General features: G+C 52.2%; 1 protein-coding gene across 1 annotated transcript in view; it reads right to left on the bottom strand.

Moving 5' to 3' along the window:
- CNNM2 (cyclin and CBS domain divalent metal cation transport mediator 2) overlaps positions 1-13018 on the bottom strand; it is a 127967-nt gene extending 114949 nt beyond the window's left edge. Inside the window, exon 1 of the mRNA XM_074158872.1 lies at positions 11422-13018. Coding sequence (XP_074014973.1) covers positions 11422-13018 — 1597 coding nt within the window. The remainder of the gene's footprint in view (positions 1-11421) is intronic.
- Between the last annotated feature and the right edge of the window lie 5121 nt (positions 13019-18139).

Raw genomic sequence — 18139 nt, 5'->3', positions numbered from 1 at the left:
GCACACTCTACAACTGCACTCACAGGTTCAACCCTACCATTGGCATGGAGCAACAGATTGCTGTAGTTCTGGGAGACTGCATCCATTATGTAGGTAATTAAGTTTTTTCACTGCCCCAGTTGCCTTCCTCAAGCTGTGTCCTCAGGGGATTCCCACGTTGGGAAGCTTCACCCCCCACCAAGACTGCCTACAGGGTGAACCGTGTGCAACTTCTCCGTTTCCAGGTTCTCCTCGTTTCCAGGTTCTCCTCGGGAGCCTTCAGACAATACAACACAAGCTGGATTAAACCAGTAAATTACTGGCAAAGCAATTCCACATTAGTGATGGTAATCCCCCCCCTGCCCCCCAGGCCTTCGTCAACCAAACAGAAAAACCTACAAAACTGTCGGTCCCCATCACGATAGAGAGAGGCAAGCCCCATCACATGGAGAGGGAATAAAGCTCTAAGCGTGTTGTGATCTCTGTAAGGGTCATCAGAAAACAAAACCACACTAGTACAGAAGGAACAGAAACAGGCTTTCCTCTACACATGGAACAAGAAAGTCATTTCTCTTGCAAGAGAGCACTCCAACTTTTAGAAGCTGATGTTGAGTCTAAAGTGGACTGTACAGGATTTTTCATCAAGAGAGAAACAGACCATGATTTTGATAGGGATTTTGATTTCTCTGGGAGAAATCCCATTCACAAAGTGCAAGCAAATCTTCAACACTAAGAGAAGAAAAAAAATATACCCCCCACAAGCAGTGTGAAGTTCTCGAATTCTTGAATTAGAGTTATCAGTGTTTTCAATGCTAACCACTCCAAAAAGGCTCCAGGCGAACTAGACTATCAACAAGAAGATAAAAGTTATTCCCCATGAGGGCAGGGAACCAGCATGCAACAAAGACAAGATCACAGCTAAAGAGCAGCATAAACGCCGTATTACTACAACCATGTAGTCCGTACAGCGAGCTACTCACAGGACCACCAGCCCCAGCCTCCGGTGAGGCATCCCTTACTCCTCTCCTCTGCTGGAGGAAAAGCAAGACCTAGGAGGCAAGTCTTCATATAACTGGTATCTTGAGAGATGCTTCCTCCTCCCCGCATACCACATCAAAACCCTAAAATAAAAGCTGGAAGTCAAAACGCTTTAACTGAGGTATACGTACAGATAAACAGCAGGGAAAAACCCACACAAATTCACACAGCAAAACGCATCACACTAATTAATCCACCTTGAAACAAAAAGTGATGTCCCTTGGAATTCAAGTCAGAGCTACTGAATAACTCCTAATTCACAATTTAGGCCTACCTTAACTAGTTCAAAATTTACCTGAAGCCCTGTAATACCAGCTGAAGGCCCCTGTCTGCACTTGCTGTGCGCGGGAATTGTAACTGTAAGAGCTGTACTTGCTTCCAAGGGAAAGATGTCCCAGGCTAGATAGGGAGATCTGAGCCTGCAGCTTGCCTAAAACCCACTCCGTGCCAGACTGTAATTTTTTTATCAAGAGCAAGTTCACACCGGCAGATTTTCTTCCCTTTTTTTTTTTTTTGCAGGAGTCTATAAATCCCTGACAAGCAATAAAAGTGGGCGACGGATCGTCCTTGTCCTGACATAACCGCTGCACAGAGAGGGGTCCTGCCAGCTCGCTTTCGGCCAAGGGCTGCACTTTGAACCCCTCCGTGCAAAGGGTGGGCAGGACAATCTTCTGAAAGCAGGAGGTGGAGCACTGGAAGGAAACCAGAAATGGCAAGATCCTTCTTAAAACAGTTCGCTGGCAGCAGAGTATCCAACCCAGGCAGAGTCCGCATTTTGTTGCCCTTATTACTCGCGGACAAGCGGGGGAAATAAAGCCTCCGCTAAGATCAACAGTCACGGATGGCTCCATCATATCACTGCAAGAGATTATACCACCATAAAAAAAAAAAAATCACTATAAAAAGAACAAAAAACCCATGACAAACTTTCATTCACGCTCAGTGCGGGACAGAAGCCCAAGCAAGTAGGAGCCCGGTCTCAATGGCACAACTCACCCCACCGAAAGCAGCGTTACAACACCCCTCTCATTTAAAGAGCAGATCCTTTTAGGATTGCCAGCACAAGAATGGTGCAATCCCAACGGAAAGCGTTACAGAAAACAGAACTGTACGGATCTTTTGTACTAAATGTATGCGCTCATCTCCTGGCCCCGGCTCCTTTGGCTGGAGCAAAGCTCTTGCTTAGTTAATTAGTAACTGCAGCAGAATGGCCTTAACTTGCAACTCTTGAGGCCTCAATCATCAGGTTTCAGCTCCCAGATTGACAGGCATCACGCTTACTCTGCCCTTCAAGGTACAACCCTTTGATGAGAAGGGCTGTTGCTTCACATTTAAACACTGAAATTATTATACCCAACAATTTACAAGCAAAAGGCTTCAATACAAAGAGACAACAAGTAAGTCCCACCCCTGGAGGTATTTAAAAGACGGGTTGACTTAGTGCTTGGTGACATGGGTTAGTGATGGTTTTTATCAGGGTTAGGTTGATGGTTGGACTAGATGATCTCGAAGGTCCCTTCCAACCAAGACAATTCTATGATTCTATGCAAGCTTTGTTAGCTCTGAGGTTTCTGTTCCATCTAAGGCTTGGGTATTTTAAGACAAGTTGGTTACAAGACTAGTTGCTTTCCTAGTACTCTTTCACTAGTCCTCTCAACCTTTACCTACCACCAGTAGGTAAAAAGCAAGACTAACTCATGTCTTTAAATCACAAAAATAGCCACAAACACCCATGTAAGAATCCTAAATTCCAACATGTCAGCCAGCCCAGACAAAGAAACGTCTCTTACATGTACAGGTTGCACACTAAAATAACACAGTCGTCAAAGACAGACAGCCCATATGATGTCCCACAGACAACACAGAAATGTGGCAAAACCTGGTAGTCTTTCTTCTCTTCAGTGAAAACTAGCGGACTACCAAAGTTCTGGAAGGCTCCCAAGCAATTTTAAACACAAAACACGAGAACAATGGCTCGAAGGTCTCCAAGGGCCCCTAGTCACCACTCTCCAGAGTGGAAAGCTACTACAGACAGAGGCCTAAACAGGAAAGAAAGCATTTTAGGGTAAAGGAGGACAAAAAAGGAAAGAGTTAGTAGAGACAAGTTTGGGAAAGAATCAAAGCCTCTTTGTTATTGGGCACCAGGAACGGAAAGATAAGCTGAGCTGGCCACTGTGTTAAGCCCAGCTGGTACGTGCAACTCCAGTGGCAAGCCAAAAGAACATCCAGTTTCTCTCCAAGCATGATGGATCTCTCTGCCAACTGTCCTTCTGATATTGCAACTCCATGCCTCAAGCTGGAGCATCAAATAGGGACCTGGTTCCTCCAAGTTGACTTTGTGGAAGACACAGTAGGGTTGCATATCCTGGAGCTGTAACATTATGGGGTGGTTTGCTGTTGGTTTTGTGGGGTGGTTTTTTTGGGGGGGGGGGTGGGGCTTGTACATTTTGCATTGGGGTGTTTGTGGTTTTTTTAAGAAGCTATGGGAAATCTTTTAGAAGACTTTAGTTTCTCTGCCTCAACTCCTAACAATATGTTTCGAAGAATGAGAACTTCACTCCATGTTGTACAAAAAGCCATTTGGAACACCACAAGGCTTCTCGACTTACCCGTTCCAGGCCATCCCTTTAACTTCCCTACATCTAGCTCTCTGTAAGAAGACCTACATTGAGGTGATTAGGTCACCTCATTCCCTAATAGTTCCGTAACTAGCTTTACTTTTCGTGCCCTTCTCACAGATGCTTTGTATACCATCACATTTGGCCCGAGTTTAGTTGCTTCCAGAAGAAGCTGTGCTGGCAATATTGGGCCACACTGATTTCTAGGCCAGGCGAAAAAGGTGGATTCCACCAGAGAGTTAATGACAGATTTATGCATCTCTTTTTCTATGATTATACATTGTTGAAAAAATGAAACAAAACCCCCATCACTGGTTCTGAGATGACTCTGTGACCTTGGCAGGAGCCAGACTGGAGCAACCACCTGATCTGGGACTGTTAGCCCTGTGCTGTTGACTGCAGCTCATTAGCACCAAGTATTTACACTCCTATTTGTAGCTGGCAGGCTGTATTTCAGGACCTTGTCAAATTAACAAGAGCGCCAGGTCATGCTCACCAGGGTATGGTTCAGAGCACTGGAGTACTCTGTGTTGAGGGCTAGTTTTACAAGCTCCGTCAGTGGAATGGGGAGGGACTCAATACTAGAAGTGCAATTGCTATACCCAGACTGGCAATTGCACCGCAGCTCCGTAAAGGCACATAAGCTAATGAAAAAATGAGCTGTTGTTAAGTATTAATGGCAAAAGCGTGGCAGGATGAGACATAGACTCATTCAACACACTGCTCGGCCACTCCTCTCATTCTAGGCCTATTTGATGGTGCCTAAACAGCAGCAGAACTGACTTACGACGCTTGATACGAAGCATACGTCGCAAAGTGTTTACAAGAGGTGAAGCAGTGAGACTTCAAATTCTCCCGGTCTTAATTCCAGTGCGCTAGAATGTCTGCCCTCCAAGTGGGCAAGACAAAACGTGACATTAGGCAACACCAGGAAGCTGAGTAGATCTTGTCTACAGTTTAATGGCATTGATAGTCCAAGCTAAGTGACCTAATAACTGCCCCAATAGTCTCACTCACTATAATGATTCCTTCAATAAAAAAAGGGAGGAAACTGGTGCTCGTAACACACATGAAGTGTGAGGTGGCTAACTCCCTCACTTCCCAGCTAGAGTGACAGCCTGCCAACACAACACCTACCTTTGAGACTTCTGCATGAAGCCATCCCATCAAAAATGCAACCTTTAGATCCTCCTCTTTCTGCACTAGCACTGCAAAGCTACTGACGGGAAGATACCCCACTATGGCTGTTTGTCCATGTGCAAGAGCCAACAAAGGCTGGGTGTTGATTAAACACACTCATAGAAATAAATAGGCATCTAGAGCTATTTAATAAAGGCAGTACCTTTAGTTAAAGAACTTCTTGAATATCAGCCTGATGAGGTCAGTAAGCTTCTGTGGGAAACAATAAATTTCCCCTTTTCTAATGCTTTCTCTGAGCAGCCATAGCCTTTGTCAGACACATACTACTTCAGAGGATTCGCTGTCATTGTTCCTACACTCTTACAGTCAACTGAAGTTCACCAAGAAAGCGTTCTGCTCCTCAGAACCTCAAGCTGTCAGAGAAATACTGAAACTCAAGAAAATCTCAGCCCCGGAAGAAAATTGCAATGGTTAAACTTCCAGTAGTGCGGGAAAACGACTAGAATTTGCTCAGAAGTTGACATTCTGCCTCTTCTCTTTATTCCACTCAAAAGTTGGCCGTGAAACGCTGCACAGGCTGACCTGAAGTTTACATCTGTGCCTATTACAGATAACCTTACAGACACAGAGAAAGCAGATAGGAACGTGGTTCACTTGTGGTGGAATTCACTCCCATCAGCTTCAGTGTAGGAAAGCATTAGCTAACTTAGCAAACAGTTGAGGGGAGGAAAAGGCAACTTCTTGTCTTTGTTGAGTGACAAGAGTTCCTAGCAATCAGTTAAAAAGCAATCCGAGAGTCATACCCACCGCCAGCATCAGATTCAAACCTCTGCTGCTTAAGTCGTTTAATTCACAGAATCACAGAATGAGTCACAGAATGATATGGGGTTGGAAGGGACCTCTGGAGATCATCTAGTCCAACCCCCCTGACAAAGAAGGTCCACCCAAAGCAGGTTGCATAGGAACGTGTCCAGGCGGGGTTTCAATGTCTCCAGAGAAGGAGACTCCACCACCTCTCTGGGCAGCCTCTTCCAGGGCTCTGCCACCCTCACGGGAAAGAAGTTCCTCCTCAGGTTTAGATGGATCTTCTTATGTACAAGTTTGTGCCCGTTCCCTCTTGTCCTGTCCCCAGGCCCCACTGAAAAAAGACTGGCCCCATCCTCCTGACACCCACCCTTGAAGTATTTATAGGCGTTGATCAGATCCCCCCTCAGTCTGCTCTTCTCCAGACTAAAAAGACCCAAGTCCCTCAGCCTTTCCTCATCAGAGAGATGCTCCAGGCCCCTCATCATCTTTGTGGTCCTCTGCTGTACCCTCTCCAGCAGTTCCCTGTCCTTCTTGAACTTTTTCACTTACTCCTCTCCCTGCCAACCACCTGAACCACACTTTTCCTTCTACTCTCAGCAGCAGAACGGAGCCTCCACCTGGCCTCCTCACCAAGGCCAGGGTGAAGAAGCACTGCTGCTCTCCAGCACCATCTCTTCTCCTGGTCCCTATAAGACATTCAGGAAGAACTGTAGCTGTTCTCCAGTGCATTCCCCTGGATGCCTCCCCCTCAGCATACCAGCGGGAGGGCCGCCTGCAGTAACCCACATCCGCTCCCCTTCAGTGGAAGGAGCACTCATCCCCCAGGAGCTCTGCAAGGCCAGCAAAGCTCTTGGCAGCACCGTACCTGCGGGTGCTGCGCTGTCAGACAGCCAAGAAACAGTTTGTCACGAGGCAACCCCCACATGCAATTTTCTTTCAGGGAACAAATCCGCAAGGCATATCATGCTGAAGTCTTCTGTGTCTTGGTGGCAAATTCCCTCCCACCCACCACTCCCCTACTCTCTTCACACAAAAACATCTCCACGCTGGGACCTCCTCAGCACCTTTGCCTTTATATGAATTTCCCCGAAAGGATCAGAGGAGGTGCCTTTTGCTAGCCGAGCAGCCTTGAAAACAATATTGTTTTCCAAGAAGGAGTTTTACATGCCTTCGATAATCCCAGAGGGGGATTTATGTAGTTTCTTCCAGTTTCTCCTAATGCTGCACTCACAGGCATAAACAGAAAAACGGCTCAGGAGACAGACAACCTGTGAGATAAACTCAAAAGTGAGCATTCAGATCTATTAAATAAAGGTTACTCATGGGAAACCTGGACTCTGGGAAACCCATAAAACCCAAAAAGGACCAGGAAAACAGCCACCTACAAGCCCAGGTTAAAGCTGGACCAAAAGAGTGATGTAATAACAGAAAAAAAAAACAAACCCTCAGACCAGCAACAGTAATGCAGAACTTTGGATTCCCGGGCTACCAAGTCACTTGCTGTCCTACCTGCTACCAAAAAGAGGATCTATGAGCTCAAAAGAGGAGTAACTAGGTTTAGGTATTCTTCTCTGCTCCCTCAGAAGTAAGGGGTTTAGGTTTCAGGTTGCTGGGGCTTGGTTTTCTTTGGAGGTGGAAGAGGAACTAGAAAAGAAACAGGCAGTTTTTCTCCAGGTCCTATGTCCACACTAAATATAGCCACCAAAACCACACGCTATTAAAAACAGACAACACAAGACCAACGGAGCCTGAAGGGAAGATCACCAAGTTAAATCTGACACAGTTTTTAGGAAAGAAAAATCTTTTAAGGTCCAGTTGGCAATGATTTTAATAAGGAATTTTCTCAAGGCTGCCATGTGATTCAGAAAACAAGAGCTCAGAACTGCTGCAACGCAGTTACTGTGACTTCTTTGTAACAGGTTATTAACTCTGATCTTTAGTATAACATAGTAGTGGAGACAGATATAAATAAGATCAAAACATATGACTCAAAGTCCCCAGATAAGGAGGACTCCGATTGAGAAACCGCTGCCTTCCAAAGCCGTCCAGGCCACCGGGAAAGCAGCCGTACAATGGCTCACAGAAAGTGGGCCAATCTTAAAATATTAGTATTACAACATGAGGCTTTTCAAGCTGAATTCTTGCAGCTCTGGCAGGCAGGGAGCTAGAAATAGAACACTTTGGATGTAGGATCACACATGCAGAGATCTGCCTGTGAAAAACACCAAGAGCAAGTGCCAGAGAGCATCTATCTGAGTAGGGACCTAGGAAAACTGTCAAAAGGGGGGCAGGGAGGGGGAGCAAGCCCACACACTCATCAACAAGAAAGAGGAGATCGGGGAGACAGTTCACTAGCTTCTTCCCAAAAATTACTTTGCCGCTCATTCACTCCCTGCTGCAGCTTAGGAGCCAGGACACAACTCAGTCCTGGAGCAGGTAACGCCTTGCTCCCCCTTTACAGCAACAGCCACCATCAGATTTCAAATGAGATATCTCCTTGTGCTGAGCAAAGTCAGGCAGGTCATTTCCCAGGGGAGTATAAAGGGTACCTTATACTTCCTTGCATTAAACTCAAGTAATTGAATTCAAGTAAGTTAAACGCTCAGTCTGCTCAATTTGTAGGCAAATAGACCTGACAGTACTGGTAGAGGTTTAAGGTCTGTCAAACCAAATAGAAAATTGCCCCTCTTTCAAAAGCTATTTATTTATTATTTGTAAGTAAACAATGCTTTTTAGAAGAGAAGCTTTTTTGCAGACTGCTTCAGAACTCGTGTTTATTCACACTTCAAAAGATTAGAGCGACAAGGGAGTGGGAATGTGCTGCAGCTCTCTCTTAACTTCCAGTTTCTTGCCTGGCAGCATAGAAGTGAAACAGATACTTATTTTGCAATTGTGGGCAAAGAACATTAATAATAGGCCCACCACCAAATCCTCCAGCTGTTCAGCCTAAGCACCAGAACAAATACAGAACCACCCGTTTCATCTTCCACAGCAGCGTAAGGACATATATTCTGCCGTGCTCTGCTTTTAACCTCCTCCTCGTAAGCATCCATGCCACGTTTAGGTGAAAAACGTTTTGCTCCTGCCCAAGAAGTGAGCTTCAAAACCCCACCCACCCAGCTAATTACCAAACTTCTTTAAAAAACAAACAAATAAACCAACCCCCAAACCCCCAAGCCTTTCTCTTTAAACCCACTGAAGTATTCAACCGACAGCACTTTCACACAAACGAGCTGTGGTAGCAGAGACCTGGGTGGAAGGAGACACATCCACATGAGTTTTGAAGGAAGCGTCCAGCCGCAGAAGGTCAACGTGGCGGGAAGGGAATGATTAAAAACCATAAGCTTATTTATTTTCAACACTCCACGGGAGAGCAACACGCCATTTGATTCTCACCCTTAATTTGTAGATTCTCACGGGAATTTGGCAAGGCTGCTCTGAAGAAGAAAGTTTGGAGAACTCTTGCAAAAGACACCGCGCTATGCCAGATCAAGTGAGCTATCAGTTATTTACAGTCACTTCAAAGGACACAAAGGAAGCCATTTATTTCCACCATATCTGCACTTTTTTTCAAGAGAAACCAGTTAGGACAGAGCTGGTCCTAACACCAGGGCTTGCCAACCCAGACCAGCCAGCATAGCTATGCTGCAGTAAACATTTAACTATGATCAAACTACCCTGAATTAATTCACAACTGCAGAGACTATTCAAGGACACCGCGATCTCAGGAGGGAACACAGATGTTAAGAAGTCACCCTAAACTTGTGCCACCGGGACATTTCCTAGTGCGGGCAAGGGAAGTCCTCTGGCTTCCCAGGGAAAGTGGTCTCTGGTCTGCACCTTCCAAGCCACCCGGGAGGATTTTTAAGAAGCCTATTTTAAACACAAGTTTCAGGAATTGTAAGGAGACATATTTGGCTTAGCCACACTTGCAGGATTAAAATGCACACCTAGTTCTCCCAGCTGTTAAATAAAAGGATTCCTATGTTAACACACAGGAGTGCATTCCATCTCTCTCGAACAGGGGAAACAAAGCAAGCAACACAATATTCATTTCTTCAGACACATTGCTACAAACAAAATGAGAGAAAACACAAGTCTCGCTACAGGTTACGAAACGCATCGTGCTATCTGGAGCCCAAATAACAGGGTGGGGAAGAAGGGGGAAAAAAACAACCCTATGCCCACACATGCTGCAAAATCCATCTTAACCAGCCAACGGTTAAACGACATAATTGAGTTTCCCAGATCCCACAGCCGAGGGAGGCTCTCCCTCATCTCTCCTTCAACAGCTCGGAACACAAGTAAGATTTCCCCATCACTGCACAGAGACAGAAAGAGAGAAAGAAAACCACTGCTGCACCGGTCAGTAAAAAGCAGGAGTATGTTCACCTGCTATCCGGGAAGAAGAAATAAAGATATGGAAACCAATGGGATAACCCTCCAAATCCCCAAAATCGAGTTAAGCAGGATGAAAGGGCTCAAATGCCATGCTGTCCAAGCTCAGCACGTGGACAAAACGGGACCTGAAATTTAAGTGGTAATCTAAATTTATTACCTAGAAAGACCATTCATCAATTTACAAAGGTAACTTCTTAAGGTAACTTTTGCAGTTGGTAAAGGTGAACTCAAACATTCAGTTAGCTGAACCGTGGGGTCAGCACCGCTGTACAGCCAGATCGTCTCCCAGGGACCGAGCTGCTCGGCGGTACTTTGATCAGATCTCCCCAGTCCTTTGATCAGATCTCCCCGGGTACGATCAGCTCCCTGGCATTCCCATTGCTTTCAGTTTTCCAACACGGGAGTCCACGCATCCAATCTGTTTGAAATTTCACTTAACTAATTTCTTTGAAAGCACTTCCCCGCACGGGCCACATAGCATTATTATTTATTATTATTATTTGACCTGTAGAGAGAACAGATTTTAAAAGGGCAAAACTTTGCTCATAAGCAAAGGCTTCTAACAGGAACTAAGATGCATTTGTCAGTTCAACACCTCCTAGGGGTCTGGAAAGCCTCAGATGTAACTGCCTCAGATGTAACTTCCTCAGAACAGGAAAGCCTGTTCTGATGCAACTAAAACACACGCTGCACCGGAGAGGTAGAAAGTGTCACATCTTTGCTGAGCCCGTGATCCTGGGGGCAGAGGGAAGCCTGGGGAAAAAAAGAGCTGTAACTCTGAAGCGCAGCACCAAGAGGTGCTTTCAAATATATCTCAAGACCCCGAAACTATTTACGAGTTACAAGATCAAAAGCGTCAACCAAAATCACTGGAAGGCGAGCACAGAAGCTGAGGTCGGCCGGCTGAGCCTATGAATGGAGCTAAAACTCCTTGTTTATCTCAGCACGTGTGTGTGTGTGTGTGTGTGTGTGCACGCGTGCACTAAAGGCTGAAAGATACGGGTGACCGACCCGAGCCGCCCACCCGGCTCCTCACCCTCAGCCCAGCTGAAAAAGCAGGGAGAAGACACAGCCCAAGTAACGGGCGCAGATTCCCGTCAGCGGCTCTCGCTATAAGGGACAGAGGAGTGGAAAAAAAGCAAGAGAGAAAACAACCTTGCTTGGCACCCTGCCCACACACACATCCCAGTGCAGTGGGGAAAAGAGGCCGGGGGCACATACCGGCCGCGTATCAGCTTTCTGGCCCGGGGAACAGGCAGATGCCTAAAAACTGGCCGCTCTCTGTCCTGAACGCGCCTTCCCAAACCCCTCTGGCCAAGCAGGGAGGCAAGAGGCCTCTCTGCAGAGTTCCTTCACCTCGAGAAGGTAGATGCTGACCACCACCCACCAGCACCACCAGCACCACCACCACCACCCCCCGCCACAGGCACGAGCCCACCTTTCTTGAACTCCTCCAGCATGGCATCAAGCTTGGTGTCGTTGAAGACAAAGTGCAGCGGGTGGTTGTAGAAGCGGGTGATGGTCTTGAGCGGAGTGCAGTCGTCGGGGTCCACAAAAGCCAGGTCCTTAACGAAGAGCAGGTCCACGATGTTGGAGCGGTCACCCTCGAAAACGGGGATGCGGGTATAACCGCTCTCCATGATCTCGGACATAGTGTTGAAGTCGAGCACGGCCTCGGCAGCGATCATGAAGCAGTCTCGGAGTGGAGTCATCACGTCCTCCACAGTCTTGGTGCGCAGCTCCAGGGCTCCTTGGATAATGTTGAGCTCCTCCTTGACTAGATCATTATAAGGGTCGGTGACCCGCAGCATCTCCAGCAACTTCTCACGGTTATAGACCGTGCCGATCTCCTGGCCCAGGACACAGTCCAGCAACTTGCTGACAGGGTAGGAGGCCGGGAAGGTCATCATCATGAAAAACTTGGTGAGGAAGATGGTGTTGGCGCCCACGGCCAGGCCGTGCCGAGAGCAAATAGCCTGCGGCACGATCTCGCCGAAGATGACGATACCGATGGTGGAGACCACCACGGCCACCAGCCCAGAGCCAGCAATATCGTCCAGCAGGATGGTGAGCGTGGTGTTGACCAGGACGTTGCCCAGCAGGAGGGAGCAGAGCAGGTAGTTGCCCTGGCGGCGCACGGGCTCGATGCGCTTGGCGTAATTCTTCTCCTTGTCCGTGCCACAGTTCTGCACGATGCGCAGCTCCATGGGGTCCAGGGCCATGAGGCCCAGGTTGAGGCCGCTGAACATGCCCGAGAGGCAGAGGAGGAGCGAGATGAAGATGACCTGCAGCCAGAAGGGCAGCAGGAACTTCTTTTCCTCGCCAACGATCATCTTGGTGTCCTCGCCGTCGTGGTAGATCCAGGTGGTCTCGCCCCACGGCGGGGGTCCGGCCGGCCCCTCGGCACCCACCAGCCCTCCGGCAGCCCCGGGCCCCAGGGCGGCGGCGGCGGGGGCCGAGACGGAGGTGCACAGGTAGTAGGACTTGCTCTTCTCCGTCTTGCGCAGGGGCTTGATCTCGATCTCGATGATGCCGGAGGTGCGGCGGTTGAGCACGATGTGCGGCAGGATGATGATGTCCGAGGTGCGGATGCCGCAGCGCTGCGGGGCGCCCCCGCCGCCGCCCGCCCCGCCGCCGCCGCCGCCACCCCCGCCGCCACCGCCGCGCCCCGCCGCCCCCGCCGCCGCCCGCCCGCCCCGCCGCCGCTCGTGCTCCGTGAAGGCGATGCGCGACCAGGTCTCGTTGTTGATGTTCTGCCCGTAGACCCGCAGCTTCACCCGCGTCCGCTCGCTCACCCGCAGCGCGCCCCCCTCCATGAAGGAGACGTCGTCCGTGTCCTCCAGCCGCAGGCCGATAATCACCGTCTCCTCCGCCGCCGCCGCCGCCGAGGGAGGGGGGACGACGGCGGCGGCAGGCGGCGCGGCGGCGGTGGCGGCCGGGGGCCGCCGGCTCAGGCAGCCGCCGAGCAGCAGCAGCAGAACCACCCGCGCCCCCCGGCCGCCCCCCGCCATGTTCCCACCGGGCAGCGCGGCCATCTTTAGTCAGGGCTCGGCGCCGCCGCGGCCCCGCATCGCCGCGCGGCGCCTGCGGCGTGCCCCGGCTCCCCCGGCGGTGGCGGCGGCGGCGGCGGGCGCGACGGCGGCGGGCGAGGCGGCGAGCACGGCTGCCCGCGGGACCCGACAGGCGGCGACTGCCGGGCCGGGCCGAGCCGAGCGCCGCCTCAAGCCGCTGCCCTCCCCGCCCCTCCCCGCCCGCCTGGCGGGGGCGGACCCGGCGCCGCCCGCCGCCAATCAGCGCCCGCCCCCCCCGCCAATGGCGGCCCGGCCCCGCCCCGCCGCCCGCCGCCGCCTCCCCGGCCCGCGGGGCGCGTGACTCCGGTGTGTACGCCAGGCGGGCGGGGGCGGGGCCGGCCGCGCCGCCACGGCCAATGGTGACGGGGCTTCGGGGCCGGTGGGGCGGAGCCCGGGAGGGGCGCGACCAATGGGGGCGCGGTGCGGCCCGGCGGGCCGGGGGCGGCTCGTGCGGCGCTCGGCGGGGCGGCTCGCGAGCCCCCGCGCCGGGGGACGGGCGGCCGGGCCGGGACGGGAGGGACGGTACCGCTCCCCGCGCCGCCACTGCCCGGCCCGATGCAGCCTCCGCTGCGCAGGCACCCGCCGCGCCGCTCGCCCCCCGTGGCGGCCCCGGTGCGCCACTCCGCGCCCCCCCTTCCCGCCACCGCACCGGTCGGCGGTCGCGCAGCGCCCCCTGGCGGCCCCGCGCGGCGCGGCCCGGCCCGGCGGGGAGCATCCCCTCGCCCTCCCGCCTGCTCCCTCCTCCCGGCAGCGTCCCCGGCACCGGGGCTGGGGGCGGCGGGTCTCCCGGCACCGTCCGGCCGTGCCCGCTCCCCGCCGCCGGTGCGGTACACGGTAACGAATTAAAGATTCGGCCGCCGCTCTTCGGTCCCCGGGACACCGTCCCCCGGACACCCCGCCATCTCCTCGGCTTTGTCGTTCCTGCGAGCCGAGTTAAAGATGAGCTATTAATCACGGAGGAGCCGCGCTCCTCTCTCTCATCTCCGCCTTCGACTCAGCCCCCCCGGGGGCACCTCCGGCGTGGGGAAACAGGGGACCCCACGCCGGGGCTCGGCAGGAGCGGGGCCGGGGCTCCGGAGCTCCCACCGGGGACAGCTAAAGCCTCCCCCGGGGATTCGTCCGCTCCCCTCCTCCTTCCTGGCGGGGGCACGAAGGGCTGACGGGCCCCGGTTGGGGAACAGACCTGTAATTTCAGCGTGTGGCCACCTCCCACCGCCCCGAGAGCCGGGCTGCTTCCCAGTGCCACAATCTGCATGAGGAGAGGGAGGCTCTACAGAGAGACCTAGATAGGTTGGATGGATGGGCCAACGTTAATGGCATGAACTTCAACAAGAGCAAGTGCCAGGTCCTGCACTTGGGCCACACCAACCCCACGCATCGGTACAGGCTGGGGGAAGTGTGGCTGGAGCTGCCTGGTGGAAAAGGACTTGGGGGTTCTAATTGACAAGCGGCTGAGTATGAGCCGGCAGTGTGCCCAGGTGGCCAAGAAAGCCAATGGCATCCTGGCTTGTGTTAGAAATAGTGTGACCAGCAGAAGTAGGGAGGTGATTGTCCCCCTGTACTCAGCACTGGTGAGGCCACACCTGGAGTATTGTGTCCAGTTTTGGGCACCTCAATACAAGAGAGATATGGAGGTGCTGGAGCGGGTGCAGAGGAGGGCAATGAAGCTGGTGAAGGGCCTGGAGAATAAATCGTACGAAGAACGATTGAGGGAGCTGGGACTGTTTAGTTTGAGGAAGAGGAGACTGAGGGGAGACCTCATCACTCTCTATAACTACTTGAAAGGACATTGTAGAGAGGTTGGTGCTGGTCTCTTCTCACAAGCAAATAGCGATAGAACAAGAGGGAACGGATTCAAGCTGCAACAGGGTAGGTTTAGACTGGACATTAGGAAGAAATTCTTCCCAGTGAGAGTGATCAGACACCGGAACAGGCTGCCCAGGGAGGTGGTTGAGTCACCATCCTTGGATGAGTTTAAGAGTCGTTTAGATGTGGTGTTGGGGGATATGGCGTAGGGAAGAACTTTGTAGAGTGGGGTAGATGGTTGGACTTGATGATCCCAAGGGTCTTTTCCAACCTAAATGATTCTATGATTCTAATTGTGCCACATTGTGCCACAATCCCCACCGGTGCCACAATCCCCAGCGCCCCACAGTGCAGCCATCATCACCCCGCTTTCCACCAGCCATGAGCAATAAATAAATACGTGGCATGGGATGCGGTTTAGCATCCCAGAACAACCAGCCGTGGGAGCATCCAGGGTGGCTCATGGTGGTGGAGACCACATCTTGTGTTCAGGGGGACCCTTTGGAGGAGGTCACACAGCCTCCCCTCCGTCTAAGTGTGCGAAAAATGGGAGAGTAGACGATGGTGCAGGACAAGCCGACGCAGCCAGGAGCAGAGCATGGTGCTCTGGGGGCTGTAGCTGGAATTCAGCTCATCCCGGGGGAGTTCTGCAGGTCTGCCTCCCCCAGGGATGTGATGGATGCCCCTGAGCCACAGCAGCTCCCTGCTACCCACAGTGAGCAGGGACTGGGGATTGCTCCCCTTGCACCTCGGGGTGATCAGGGCACCACAACTGAGGGCTCCCACCCTCCCTGCCTGCACCGGGAGGACACCGGTGCTCCAGAGCTTCACACTGGGAGGAGGGGATTCAGCCCATCTCTACAATCACCAAAACACCCAGACAGGTGTTGGACAGATTGTTTTGGGATTCCTCATGTGGGACAGGGCTGCAGGACCTCCTCTTTTCGTGGCTTGGGGGGTTAAAAACTCCAAGGTTGTGCATGCATAAGCAAAGCCAGCTGGACAAGACCCACCTCCCCCAAATCCACAGCGTGGTGAGGACTCCTACTCTAATGCTCCAAATCAAAGCCCCATCCTCTCAGCCGCTTCCTCCCAGAAATGCTGAGAATTTGGAAAAAAAAAATAGTGCTATGCAAATGCAGTGGCATTTAGCTGTGGCCTTTTTCCATATGCATGTGAGGGGGGACCTCGCTGTGGGTGCCTCTCTCCCCAGGCGAGCTGAAAGGCTACGGCAGGGACTCATGCCTTTTTAATGAAGGGGTTTGTAGGTAGGACACCCACCCCCCCACCGCCCCATCTGCTCTTCCGTTCCCACTGGGAAGGCTCTCTTTGATAGCAGGAGCTAATTGCCGCAAACCTCCCTGGATGGGCTCTTCGGGGACTTCAAGAAAGTCATTTCAAGTACTTGTGGAAGAGGGCTATGCAGGGGTGGGAATAAACCGCATCCCGGTTGTGTTTTCAGGTCCTTCCCAAGGTCCCATCAGCGAGGTCCTTCCACACAATTTCAGAGTTCCTTTCACCCACCAGGTCACAGCCACCCCCAAGGCTGGTCTGCCAGGGACCCCCTACCTGAAGCCAACTAATACGTGCCCTGTTGACTCCAGATAACACCAAGAATTATTTTTTTTAATCATAGCATAGCTCTAAATCCAACAACTTACATATTTTTGTACACCCGGTAGGTCAGGCTCGTAGTCTCATCCAAAGCCAAAAGGACAGGTTGGCAAGGTGACTTTCCAGGAAACCTTATTTATGGGCATTTTTGTATGTTTAATCTCTAAATTGTGAATTAATTGCTCCCCTATTTTGCTGATGACAGAAGACAGGTTAAGCATTCCGGGCTCTCACACCTCTTTCCGGATTTCCCATCACTGTATGACAGTCAGGACCTAACCGCTCATTCTTTTCATTCCAAATATTCTGGAAATGTCTCCTGACCACCTGGACCCTCCTCAGCCACTGCTACAGCTACTGGAGAGCATCCTTGGCACTTGCCCACGCTTCTTTTTGAACCCAAATACTTTATTGTTTGCTTTTTATCTCCCCCTCTGCCATGGCAAGATGCTGCTTAAATGGCAAAGAGGGGAAATTTGGTCCCTCCTGGAAAAATCCATGTGTGAGGAGGGGTGGGAACGGTCCCTCATTTCTAAGCTCAGCTGCTCACCCAAGGGCTCGGGCGCTGCTGCTTTTTGGCAGCCCCCAGCCTTTCCCAAACAGCCTCTGCGGGATGGGGTATGGGGGATCCACACGGGGCAGCGGGAACACGGTCCATCACCTCCCACCGCAGCCTCCAAGGCCTCGCTCCTTGCTCTTCACCCCTCACTCCTCGCCCACTGCAGGACACGGCCACCCTGGCTGCTTCCTTTCCAGAATCACTGCATTTCCCTGCAAAACTCTGCAGGTGCCATACTTGCAGAGGACTTGTGGCTTTCCCGCTAGATGGAGTCCGGGGAAAATAGAAACCTCGTCAGTGATTCCACAAGGGAAAGGAAAGACATACCCGTCTCCTGGAACGGACTGTGGGGCTGCGAGACAAGGTGTGGGGAGCTGCTTGGGGCGTCCCCCATCCTGAATGTGAATAAGGGGGACATCCCTCCGTACCCCTGTGGGCCACATTGAGTTCTTCATGGAAAAGTGGGGCAGGCTGAGCCCCAGGAGGTGAGTGGTCCTTCTCGCCCACTGCCCCGGGGAGATGCTCGTTTGCAGCCGCCGTATGGAGCTGCTCAGCCCACTGCCGGCAGCTTGCATGGAATTTGCCTGTTGGATGCTCACGGTTCCCTGCACGTGGAGGGTTAGCACGGGGAGATCAAATGAAGGAAAAAAGCAACCAGGCTGCTTACCGCTGTGCCTTTTGCTTCTCAGAGGTGTTTCCATCTGGGCTGTGGGGTCCCCAAGACCTCAAATTGGAGCCAGGCGCATGCAGAGGGGTGCCAGGCACAAGGTCAGGTCCTGTGTGGCACCGGGGCTTCCTTTCACACCCTGTTCTGCCAAGCTGCCCTCTGCAAACATCTCCGTCTGCTCCGTGGGCTCAACACCAGCTGCTGCCAAACCCATGCCAGACCTGCCATCCCACGCCCGGGGACCCACAATCCCTTTCCCGCAGAGACCCTCCCTTCCCACGTGTCCAAGCCATGTGGCCACTGCCAGCCCCATTGCAAGGAGACCCACAGGACAGCTGCCCACCCTCACTGCGATGAGGCACAACCTGCCCCACCAGCCCCGACAGGAAAGCAAAGGACCTCATGGGCCCCATGGTCCTGGCCACAAGCACACAGCCTT

The sequence above is a fragment of the Numenius arquata genome, chromosome 15 (assembly GCF_964106895.1).
Source record: "Numenius arquata chromosome 15, bNumArq3.hap1.1, whole genome shotgun sequence".
Lineage (NCBI taxonomy): Eukaryota > Metazoa > Chordata > Aves > Charadriiformes > Scolopacidae > Numenius > Numenius arquata.
Note: the sequence above shows the minus strand (reverse complement) of the source record. Positions and strands in the feature narration are given on the sequence as shown.